Source organism: Corella eumyota, chromosome 6, assembly GCF_963082875.1.
Source record: "Corella eumyota chromosome 6, kaCorEumy4.1, whole genome shotgun sequence".
NCBI classification, from domain to species: domain Eukaryota; kingdom Metazoa; phylum Chordata; class Ascidiacea; order Phlebobranchia; family Corellidae; genus Corella; species Corella eumyota.
This window is the reverse complement of record NC_137495.1, coordinates 4,043,188-4,056,029: the sequence shown is the minus strand read 5'-3', so window position 1 is coordinate 4,056,029 and position 12,842 is coordinate 4,043,188. Positions and strand designations below refer to the sequence as shown.

At 29.3% G+C, this 12,842-nt stretch overlaps 2 protein-coding genes across 2 annotated transcripts; one reads left to right on the top strand and one right to left on the bottom strand.

Moving 5' to 3' along the window:
* The first annotated feature begins 257 nt into the window (after window positions 1-257).
* On the top strand, window positions 258-8,405 carry LOC145754911 (uncharacterized). The gene is made up of 15 exons (XM_082571078.1): window positions 258-458; window positions 627-806; window positions 1,196-1,357; window positions 1,499-1,669; window positions 3,318-3,425; window positions 4,489-4,610; window positions 4,777-4,892; window positions 5,001-5,109; window positions 5,228-5,320; window positions 5,496-5,615; window positions 5,697-6,028; window positions 6,111-6,156; window positions 6,247-6,376; window positions 6,480-6,631; window positions 6,717-8,405. The coding sequence occupies exons 1-15, from the start codon at window positions 312-314 to the stop codon at window positions 7,711-7,713; spliced, it is 2,985 nt and encodes a 994-aa protein (XP_082427204.1). The 5' UTR covers window positions 258-311; the 3' UTR covers window positions 7,714-8,405.
* A 311-nt stretch (window positions 8,406-8,716) lies between these two features.
* On the bottom strand, window positions 8,717-12,394 carry LOC145755110 (lysosomal protective protein-like). Its single transcript, XM_082571321.1, has 11 exons — window positions 12,178-12,394; window positions 11,912-12,020; window positions 11,515-11,649; window positions 11,177-11,341; window positions 10,854-11,033; window positions 10,539-10,694; window positions 10,268-10,395; window positions 9,892-9,967; window positions 9,689-9,781; window positions 9,361-9,465; window positions 8,717-9,084 (listed from the first exon to the last, which is right to left on the bottom strand). Exons 1-11 carry the CDS (start codon window positions 12,378-12,380, stop codon window positions 9,001-9,003), a joined length of 1,434 nt encoding a protein of 477 aa, XP_082427447.1. The 5' UTR covers window positions 12,381-12,394; the 3' UTR covers window positions 8,717-9,000.
* Between the last annotated feature and the right edge of the window lie 448 nt (window positions 12,395-12,842).

Below are 12,842 nucleotides of genomic sequence, written 5' to 3'. Positions count from 1 at the left end.
TTAGCAAATAAATCAAACATACTTAAACTGTTTAATTTTTAAATCAAACAAAATACGTAATTTATCTATCAGTCTGTTGTGTTCATAGTACATGTACTAACACACAAACGCATGTACCGATGTATTTCTTCTGTAAAGCATTGTTAGGTGTTATACTTTGTTTAATGTAAAAAAAGTGGCAGAACAAATTTAAGTCAAAAATTGGTGCATTGATTAACAACCTTTTCCATTTAATGTAGATACTTGAGTTCCTGTTATTAGGGCCAAAAATGCATAGTTTTTTAAAAAATTGAAGAACTAAATGGAATAAAATGGGTGGACCCACTAAATCAATTTCCAGTCTGATTGAGGGTGATGGAAAAGTAATAAGTCATGCAGCAAATCAAAGCATTCGGCCTTACAACACTAACCAAGATTATCTTTATGCCATGAGAGAAGATTTAGCTGATTGGCTAAAGGTTAATTTTAGTTTTAAAACTTTACAGTATTTAAAAAAATAAGCAATTTAATAGACCAGTTTTTGGTGATATCTTTACTAAGATATAAACGATGGTGTTTTTAAACCAATTTTTGGCTGTATGATTGATATTCAAAAAATAGATTTTAATGACAAAATATATTTCTAGAGCCTTTATGCTGTTGAAATCAATTGTAAAAATTTCTTCGATGAATTGGAAACTGGAACTTTATTATGCCAACATGCCAACAACATAACAACATGTGCTGAATACATGGCAAAGAACAACATTGAAATTAAAACAAAATATGAAGCTCAAAGGCCTTCACTATTTTTACAATACAATCAGGTAAATTTAATTATTTAATTTTGTTTTTATTAAAACCATAAAATTTATTTGACCATTTAAATTTCTTAATAAAATATTTATATGGACAATTGTATACATTCTGTTGTATTTTTATTAGTTTTGTGTTGAAATAGCTCATGTTAAAACTTGATTAGGTTTATTAATCAATACATTTTAATTATTTTTCATCAATATCCTGTTTACTTATTGGGTTATGAAATAGCAATAGCCAAAAATCAATACACCAATATTGTACATAAGTAATGTTATAAAAAATAACTTCTTACTTTACCAATTTTTGATTAATTCTTTACAATGGCTTATTTTAATAGATAAAATTTGATAACTTATGTAAAAAATTATTTTTTTAACTTTTTTGTATGAAACAGGGCCGATATGTACGTGCAAGTAGTTTTTTTGCCCGTGACAATATCGCAAGTTTTATTAACTGGTGTCGACACCAACTTCATATTCCTGAGAGTGTCATGTTTGAAACTAACGATCTCGTTCTCCGCTATAGCGAGAAAAATGTGGTTTTGTGCTTACTAGAGGTAAAATGAAATTACTAGAAAGCTTTTCGTGAATTTTCTGAATATATTGTAAAACAGCAGTGATTATAAGAAAAACTAATATGTTGTTTATTTGTGTATAAAATTAAAGGTGAAAATTTTACTCACATTGTTTTAAAACAGGTTGCAAGACGAGGAAGTAAATTTGGTGTTCCGGCTCCGGTGTTGGTTCAAATGGAAGAAGATATTGACCGAGAAATTGAAATGGACAAGCAAGCTAAACAGGAAAACTTGCCAGCTAAAAAGCCCGTCAAACAAAGAGTCAATTGTGATTTCAAATCACTGGATGAAATGGTAAGAATATAGATTTACTCTGTATTATTAAATTAAACCTTTTTATTCAATTTTTAGTTAAATCATAAAACTGTAATAGGTCTTTTAAATGTGTAAAATTTTAATTTTTTGATAATAATATTAGGTTTTTAGGGTTATTATAGTAACCTTTATTATCATTACAGTGTGTTAACCTTATAAAATAGACAGGTTTATTAAGTTTAAAATAGGTTAGTCAAAAAGTCATAATTTTATTTTTATCACAATGCAACACAGTAATATATCTTATTTATAGTACACTGCCAAAGGTTTTAAAATTTACAAATGTATCTGTAACAGAGATATCAATTTACATAACCTTTATGTTTTGTATACAAACCTGAATAGATGTTTAAAGCGATACATCTATATTGAGCAAAATAATTGCAGCATATACAGTATGAATGTATCGAATTTCTGTAAAAAATTGATATGAATAATTGGACATATATAATAAAAATAAATCTAGCTCAAATTTTTTTTATTAAATTTTTAATTTTAAAGTTGCCATCAGATGAATTGGTATGTTTTTCCCTATAAATGTTGTTGTGTCTTAAGTTTGTTTTTGAGTTAAGTTTGCTTGTTTTTCTGTTCTTTTGTTTGTTCTGGTAAGCCATAAAACAATAAAGAACGGGATAATGTTACTAATGACAAATTAAACTTACCAAGTTAATTTAGTTAACAATGCATTCAACTACAATGTAACTTGTTATTTAACATAATGCTATGACAACCAAAATTTCGTGTAATCGTGGATCAAAATAAAATAAAATATTTAGGTTTATTTCTCTGGTTAAAAATCCTCGCAAAAATTTCCAAGAGTCTTCATCATTGTTGGATAACAATGGAAATCTCAGTCTTGTAATAACACATTTGCCGAAACTTAGTAAAAGAATGCCGTCAATAACAAAGGCTTTATTATCCCTGGCTCATTGTTAGAATGTAGTTAATAGTGTTGTGAGTATAGCCACAATATATCTCTTAAAAAACATTTTCTTTGTTAGATTCCCAGCCTCTGTAGTGAAAAAGATTTTCAATATTTTTTAAAGTGAAAAGTTTATTATTTTTACCCGACAAAAAAAAAATAATTTTTTTTTATAATATTTCAACATATTTTTCATGTGGTTTTACAAAATTGTCATATTACAAATACATACAAATAATATTTTTTAAGTAAGCTAATGATATAATATCCTTTACACTCACTATAATATCATACACAGTGTTTTGTGTATGATTTACAGTGCATATCATAGGTAAAATGACACACACTTCTTATATAAACTTTGCCCACAACATAAATAATTTAATCAATATACAAACGAACAGATTATCTAGTGCTAAAATCAATGAATAATTTTATATACCTGTGTGTGTTGTGCAACAGTTTAATTAAATTGTAAAGAGTCCTTCACTTAAATCTTAACGGTATTATAAACTTATGGGTTCCTTTATTATATATTTATATAATTTTTTTGGTTTTTGTAATGCCCAGATTTTACCAGTTTGAAAATTGATTATAACAATAAAAAATATTCCCTTCAGCCATATGTATATATATATCGTAAACTTAAAAAATAAACAGGTTAATTTATAAATATTGATATATTACATTAATATTGTGTTTTAGGTTCAATATATTCTTGGTATGTGTACGTGTCCAAGCCAGTTTCCCATGGTAAGAGTGGCTGATGGAAAATATAAAGTTGGGGACTCCGAAAATTTAATATTTATGAGGGTAGGTGAATTCTATTTGAAAACTTGGAAGGTTATAAAATTTAAACCATGTGTTTTTGTCCCTAAACAGTTAAAAGCTTTATAATTCTTCAAAAAAAAATGGAGTACCTCATAAAGGTTTTAGGACAGTAAAATTTGATTTTTTAAACCATAATTTTCTTGTTTGGTAAAATAACAGATTTCAACTAATTCGTCATCTACACCATATTGTTGTATATTTGTGTAAGACTTACCCTATAAAGTTTACCTTTTTTGTTATATACACAGCCTTTTGTTACTTGAAACTCAACCATCACAATTTGGAATTTTAATTTAACTTGTGATATTGATTTAACAAAACGTTTTGCTCAAATTCTATGCTGTTACTACTACAGCCTACACCATAGATACACATTAAACTTGTAGCCATGTTTTATATTTGTGTTAATATGGATTTAAATGCTAATTTATATTGATGTCTATAGCGTTGTTAACTATCTTGTCAAGATTTAAATTGCCGATAATATGTTAATGACTTGTTTATTAGTTAAATAGTTTGTATAAGTTTTAATTAAAAAAGGCATATCAAATTGTCGCCATTAAAATTTTAAAATTGTTGGTTCAAATTAGATGCATGTATTTTTTTGATTAAATTTTTTCACATAAAATATGCCTAAAAATTCTTTACCTACGCTCATTAAATGTTTACAATGTAAGGCATGTTTGCGGAGTGGTTAGATTGGTTATCAGATCAAAATTGTAATAACCTGAGCAAACAATGTTGCCAAGCGAAATAAATTAATATCATCCCAAATATTTGTTTTTCTCGCTACTTTAATGTTTTTTGGGCAGAGATAAATCAAAGGTGGTTTTAAACTTCCAGTGGTATTTAAAATCCTTTATTGTGCATTGAATAATATGCTCATTATCCTTTGTGACATTATTTCTCTAACATAATATAAAATTCTTAGTTTTGAACATTTGCTATTTTGTTCATGTTTTATTTTAGTTTTACTTAATAATAATACTTGCACATGTTTTTGTAATTTATTGACATTTTTAATTTTATTTAAATATTTTTGTAGATATTGCGACAACATGTGATGGTAAGAGTTGGAGGAGGATGGGACACACTGGAACATTATCTCAATAAACACGATCCCTGTCGATGCCAAAGACACAGAGTCGAAAAATCAATCTCACCAAGGTTAAAATAATTTTCTTATTTTCAAGATAATTAACGAGATAATATAGTTTACATTTAAAGTATAGTTTACATTTAATTTTTGTGCTGTTTTGTAAAGTTTTTGCTAAAAATTTTTTTTATTAAATTTTTAAATTATTTTAGTTATTTGTTTTTGGTTTACAAACAGACAGCACAATCGAGCACATAGTTTGTCTAATAATGAGGATCAGAGCAAAGATGTTCCGACTCCTCGAGTAAAATCCTCAACTAGTCGACTCTCAAGCTCTCAAAGATTATCTCAAAGTAATTTTTTTTAAATTTTTTATTCAAGTTTTTTTAACATTTGATTGAATCTATTTTAATGCTGTTTTTTTTTAAAATTGTGCTAAACTTGTTTTAAATTAATAATAGGTTATTCAAATATCACTGACATTACAACAAGTAGGTCAGAAAAAACAAGTCCTGCTAAACTTAAACCACAACTAAGTGTGCCAGCAAACAATATATTAAACGACAAAAAGTAAGTAATAATATAACAGATGTCAACTAAATCTTTACATATATATGTACTAACATAATTTTGGTTAATTTTTCGGCATATCAAATATGTTTATGTAAAGGAATTTTTATATTTAAAGGGTTTATGCTAAGAAAATGTCACAGTCAACCCCTAGAAAAGCCTTTAATCCCAGAGACAGCAAAACTAAACCTTACGAGGATGTTTTCAGCAGGTATTTATGTAAACACTACAAATTTTTAAAGGATTAGAATCAAAAAACACTGCTTCAGATTATATTATTAGTTTACCTTTCTTTAATAAAAAAAACATTTATTCAAAAATAATTTTAACATCACATCATATTTTTTGAAGAAATAAAACTTTTTAATTTGGTTTTATTTCTTTAGATTAAGTCGGCCTAAAAGTCCGGCAGTTGTTCACTCAAGAGAACAAGTTAAACAAGATGATTTGTTGATGGTGAAACGAAATCAAATTGGTGATCATCGTATACAGAGAAAATCTACTGGGTAATTTAGCAATTTTAATATTTATAAAATGTTTTATTTTTTAAAGTTTTAATAAAATTTTTTAATGTTTTTGTTTTGTAGCAACTTACCACAGAATAACAGATCATCAACTCCAACGAAACCAACTAGACATTCAGTCGACAGCTACACAACCGTCGACAGACGGACATCTCGTGGTCCTGCACAACGTCGGACAACACGCAGTCAGACACCAAGTGGGAGAAGATCAACCCCGGAGCGCCCTCCGTCAGAAAATGGGTTTCCAGCTTCTGGGCGAAGGTCAGCTCAGGGTAGAATGTACACGGGTAGTGGACATTTGTCTGTTTCTACTGTGAATAATACCGCTAGGAATACACCAAGAAGATCGAGAACCACATCAGTTGACAGTAATTCACCATTATCCGTTGTAAAAAGTAAGTTTCTTTTAAAAATAAGTTTTTACACATAACTGCAAAAGTTAGATAGTATTAATTTAAATTTATTATGTTTTTTTAGACACTAGTAAAACTCCGAGAGGGAGAAAAGGCAAAGAAGTTAACAAGTAAGTTTATGTTTCTTAATCACATAACATAAATTATTCAGCTTATGTTTATAACACCAGACTGTTTTTCTTATAACAATTTTCTTTTAGTAATCAGAATGCTTCTCCACTAAAAAGTGCAAGCGCTGTAGACAGAGAAGCAGACATGTTAAAAGCCTTTGAGAAGGAATGTCTTAAGAATCAAAGCTCACTTTTGCATTCTGTGGAAAACATGAACTTGGTAAAAAATATTAAAACTTTAAAATAATGGCTACATTAATTGCTTAAGTTACTTATTGTAACTCAAATGTATTTTTAAATATTTTTATCAATCTTTTTTTTAGAACGATATTCATAATAATAATAATAATAACAATAATAACAACAACAACAACAATAATGAAGAAGAGGAGGATAATGAAGTTGCTCAACACATGAGTTTCTCTCCTCCAACAAGAAGAAGACACACTTCTCTTCCAAGACCAAGAAAAGACAGGTATATACCTACACAATTTGAAATCACAATTTTTTTTATACCTCTTTCTGCATTTTAATCTAATGAAAATAAAAATATTTTTAAGTAATGGCCAACATGAGAAACGAACCCGCATCCCGACCCCTGTCTCATTTCGAACCCCATTGTCAAGTGGGTCAAATGTATCTATTAACACTGGGGACCAAACCGATCCTCGCAAGCATCTGATTTCTGATCTTAACAAGCAATTTAAACGACAAGAATCTCATCCACCTTCTGCTTTTCGACATATCAAACCTGAGGTTGTTGAACAACAACAAACAACCACTGGTCGCAGGATGTCAAATGATTATAATGGTCAACGTCGATTGTCGAATGAATATACAACTAATCAAAGAAAACTGTCAAAAGATCTTGCACAAAATAATCGGCGCCTTTCAAATGAGTATTCTAGAAATCTGGATCAAACATCTGGCGAACTGAAAACAAGTCAACGGCCTGATGTTCAACAAACCAATCAACAAAGAAGCTCATACAATCAACAGCCCATAACTAATGGGTATTATACAAGTCAACAAGAATCTAGTGATCAACAAACCTCTAATTATTCTAAAGATACACCACTAGATCGCTTATGCAAACAATCCAGTCAGCAAAGACTTGCAAATGATCGTTTAAATCAGGACAGAATACCAGGAAAATCTTCAATCAGCCAAGATGAAATTTATCACCATCAAAACAATAACCAATCTTATTCTAATTCACCTATCAAACCAACTCCGTCATTTAACCATGGTGTTCCAAAACTCACAATCCCAAATGATAAGAACAATAACGATTATGCCACTACAAATGGTGGTATGTCACCAAACACTAGTGGCCATAACTCATGGAACGGTGACGCCAAAGTGTCACAAAACAGTCGCAACATTGATTACATCAATGGTATGTTAAATGGAGGAAGGGTTACGGTAGTCGATGATGTCACCCCTATTTCAAAATCTCGCCTTCCAGAGCATATTAGGAGGAGTTGTGGTCTTCTGCCCTACTCCGAGAACACCCAGCCCCCGGTTCATAAGAATAGGGGGCCACAGTGGGTTTAATTATAAGCAGAAACAAATATTCAAACAATATTGGTGATGATATTAATGTAAATTTTGTGTCCCAAATTTTTTTGGTGTCGTTGACCAAGTCAGCACATTTTATAATTTACCAAAACTTTATTTTAATTCTTCAGCTCAAAATATTTCATTTTTAAAGCCTCATTTTTTGATATTTTCAATTTTGTAAATTAATTTCTATATATTTTTAGACTTAGTTGCTTTAATTTGCCGCTAATAAGCAAGTAGATTTAATTATTTACCTATTTTTTTTATATTAATCACATTGCGAATGATTATTTTTTATGGATGCTATTTAAAACATAGACGATACACATTGTATAGAATTAATGCAGTTATTAAGGTACTTTTTTATACTTTTTTACTAACTCAACTAAAATATTAAAATATCTAATTTGCAGCTAATGTATATATATATTTTTTTAATTCAGTATTCGTAATTTTTTATCTACATACACATTTACATAAGCACTATTTAATTATTTTTTTCATATAATTGGTAATACACATTCTTGATTTAAGTTCTATATTTCCATCCTATTTAATTTATTTAAGTAAAAATTTTCTATGCTTTTTGCTTGCATTTATATTATCATGGTGTTTTATTAACTTAAAATGAACTTACTTTCCTAACTGTGATTAACAAATTCTAATGTTCTTGTATTATTTATGTTATATTTCTAATCTTATCATGGCATTTATTTTCTATATAGATATATATTAATCAATAATAACAACACTGTATATTGTTAACTAAGCACTGTACAAACTACTAGATAACCTTATTAATTATTGTGATGTCGAATGAAGCACACACTGTGAATATTATTAACAACCATTACGGTTCTAGTTGTTCCAAATAAAAACTATTATTTCTACAATTTTTGTTGTTTTTAGTAGGTAAGTTTATTTTGGATTAGTGGGCAATTTGACTCTAAGGCGACCTTACTCTGGACAACCCAACCCAAAGTCAGCTTAACCCCTTTACAATCAAACTGCGTTTAATTTAATAAAATAAACAATCAAGAAGAATGTTACTAGGTTGGTTGTTTGTCCAAGTTTAAATTGGCAAGTATGATTTTTTTCTAACAATTCTGTTGAACAGTAACTCTTCTATATTAAAATTATTTATGCAAATATTAGGCCACATGTATATTTACAAAACTTGTCATGGCACAGCAGGTTAAATGGAGCATATATATTAACATCTTGAGGCAAATATTTGAAATATGCATTTCAATAGAAAAATCGTTATAACAGGAAGTTTATTTACAGAGGTAAGTCATCCAAGAATCTTTCAATCATCACATAAGCTTCCATTGGCTTGTCTGCTGGTACCATGTGGCCTGCACCCTATTTAAAAAAACAACTTACACTTAATGCTAAACTACAAAACAAATATGCAAGGATAGATAAAATTGGTGAGAAATTTAAATAACACGTGGCCGCCACAAACATATAACTACTCTTGTTTACAAATACAAGGTCATTTTTATTTGCAGTTGCAGCCACGTGGTAGACAAACAGCGAGAAAAAAGTTGTAGTTGTTAGTTATTATACTTGTAAACCATTTTATACCGATTGCTTATTGTTTTTCAATCATTTAGATTATTATTTATTTATATTTACTTTAACTGTGGCAAATGTAAGTCGGTGAAATTCTTTGAAAAACCCAGCAATTTGCAAGTTACCGTTCTCGTCTTCCACCAACCATTTTCGTCTTGGAATCACAATCTAAAACGCAGTTAATATACATTTAATGTCATAAAAGTAAGTAAAACGTAATAACTTTATATATCTAATGTTGTAAATTGAATGTTTATTTATATATATTCTACGATTGCTTTAGAAAAAATGTTGTGTCACAGAGTAGAAAAAGAATGGTTACTAATTACACAGTATAATATATTATTTTTGGGTTTTCCAGTTACTTCAGCGGAATTTACAATAAAAATACCTTAAAGCCAAGTTGGTCTACAAACCATTCACCACCAAGAAAGTTGCAGGCCAAATCCACGTCACCGAAATACAACAGAATAGTAATATCTTCCTATATACAGATTCAAATAAAAGTGTGGAACAGTTTTATACAAGAAATATTAACAACAGTTGGATAAATTAAGCAAATAAAATAGAAATACTGTAATAAATATGACATACCAGACTTGAGAGAATATGTTTTATTTGTGGACTCATGTCCTTGTAGTCATGATTGTAGTTTGTTAGAACAGAGTAACTAAAAAACAAATGCAAAAATTAGTTAAGCCATATTATCAAAAAATGTTTTGTTTTAATTTGGTTAAAGTATTTTATAGTTATATGTATTTTTTTAATACACAAACAAAGTAAGCTATGGAAAAGGAAGATAAAGTTTATAAGCAACTGATGGGACAGTAAGATGCTAAAGAGTTTTATATACTTCGAAAATTTTACCCATTTAGCTTATATTTGTTAATTTTTCTGGTTTTCAAACGTATATTAAAGCTTTAAAAAGCCTGTAAACCTTGAACTAAGAAACGAATATAAAATAACATACTTGCAAACTTCCCACGATGTAGCTCGTACATGAATAGCGTCTTGGACATCTTGTCGGTTTAAGTATCTCGTAATGAAAGTTGCGTTGGAACATTTCGGTATCAAGCCCAGATTTGCGTTAAATCGATTCTGTTGTAAAAGCGTAATTTAATTAAACTGTTAAACAGTTATTTTTTAATCATTCTATCAACGCCAGTTTTCAATTTTTAAGTCTTGTTCAAAAATCACTAAAGATTTGATATATAAACTACTTCGTTAAGCAAATTGAATACCATTTCAAGAACGTTGTCTCTCGTAAATTTTTCGTTATAATTGGTTTGTTGTTGATAAGTTGGTTCATCCGGTTCTGGTTCGTCTGGTGTACATTGGTGGTATAGATTGTACAGGTTAATACCCTCGTTGTGAATTTGGTGGTGGATTTTTGATACCTAAATTTTTGTTGAATTTTATCTTGAAACAATCGCTAGTTATAATATAGTGGCAACACGCAAAATATTGTGAACCCCGGTCTTTGTTTTTTATTAATTTAAAAAAAATACTGATATACATTTATACCCGAAAATAGATTTTGTGTTTTGTTAAGTTACCTTGTTCATGCAGTCGTTGCCCATAAACCTGACAAAATTACAGGTACCCGTGTCGTCACAACAATAATGCCGTAATTCCTCCCACACGATGGGACCAAAGAGCCCGTGGTAGTAAGCGTAATAGTACAGAGAGTTGTCGTTTATTTCTTTGTTCATAAGTCCATTGCCTATCATGATTCCCTTTAAGAACAAATAGTTATAAAGATAAATCTAATGTTGGTAATTGTGTAATTTTCGGTGGCTAAGTAGCAGATTTGCTTATTTTTGTTATGTAGACATTTTATTTAACCTGTTAGGTAAAACTTATTTTAACTTGTTTTTACCCGAACTCTTGAAGCCATGTCTGGGTCGTTATTTATGATTTTAACCACTAAAGTAGGGACATATATTCCTCCAAAGCTTTCTCCTGATATATACAAGTCGTGGTCGGCAAATCGCGGAAATTTTATAAAGAACTTTCTTAAAGCTTCCAAGTTATCACGTGCAACCTGTGGATTAATATAGTTTATACTAAATAAACCAAGCTTAAGTCTACTTTAGTTATTACGTTTTCGTATAAAAAATTCATGTATTTTAGCTCGCAAAAATGTAATGTTAATACACTCTCTTTAGCGGGATAGTTTTGTTACATGCTAGAAGACAAATTTATGTAGATTTTTACCGTATCATCTCCTATAATTGGATTCTCTTCGGTCGTATAAGAAAACCCGACTTCAACAGGAGCTTCGATGTATAAAGTATGAGCCAACTTGTTCCACGAGTAAGGATTAACCTCCAGACTTCCCGTACGACTTATCTGTATACAATCACTACGTTGATATCAATGATAAGAGTCAGTTTATAAAACACTTAAATAGTTGATGAATGTCAGTTTACAAAACAATTTAGATAGAGTCATCAGTCTTTTTGCAGTCTCATTTATAGAACAGATATTCATCAGGTCAGATTAGGCTGTAAAGCTTAGTAGTATAAATGTTAAACTTTTGGTTGAGTTTTTTTATGAAATATGTTTAATTTAAAAGCTTTTGATTTTTTATGTTTTTGTTCAATTAAGTTACTTTAAATGGTCCATTTTCATGCAGTAATCCGTCCATAGAACTACAACCTGGACCCCCGTTAAACCAAATTATTAGCTTGTCTGAATGTATATTTTCACAATCATTTAACCTGTAAAAAATATTTAAAATATAGAAAAATCTTGGCATTTTTTGTGTACATTTCGTTGTCTTTAATAAGTTTTTAAATTACATACAACAGATTTGTATTTACATTGATAATTTTGACGCATACTTGATAAAAATAGTAATCTCTACTATTAACTTACCAATAATGTAGATGCCGATCGTCACTGATGTCAAGGTAACCAGAATACATTTCGAATGCTGGCATGTTACCTTCCAAGCCGGGCAGTGAAATAATTTTGTCTTCAACTGACCTCCAGTTTACTTGGTCGTTCGTAAACTTGATTGGTTCGGCTTGTATAGAACATTGCATACAACATATCAAAAATATCACAAGAGCTTTCATTTTGATAAGAGTAAGTACCTAAATTTTTTTAATTTTTATTTAATTTAAAACATGTTGTTTTTTAATGACTTGTTTAATAATAATTTTCCCTAATTTAAATTTTATTACAATAATTCAAATCAATTTTTAAACGATCAATACGCATATTTTTACTATCGACTTGGAACATATGTTTTAACATAACTACAACATACTACTTGATAAATAACTATATACTTACAAGTTTTTGCAATAAGAATTCCACATTCAATACCCGGAAATAAATGGAATTTGTATAGGTTAACCCCGGTATATATAAATAAAATGGTATTGAGCTGTCATGTGTTTTGCTATGACGTCATTTTAGTTATGTTTTTTGCAGTGTTAAATCCGAAAGGGAATAGAAATCGTAGTAAACATTCCAACGCAAAGCGCGGACTTATAATTGAGGTAATAAAAATGTAACTCTTAATATTTAATTTT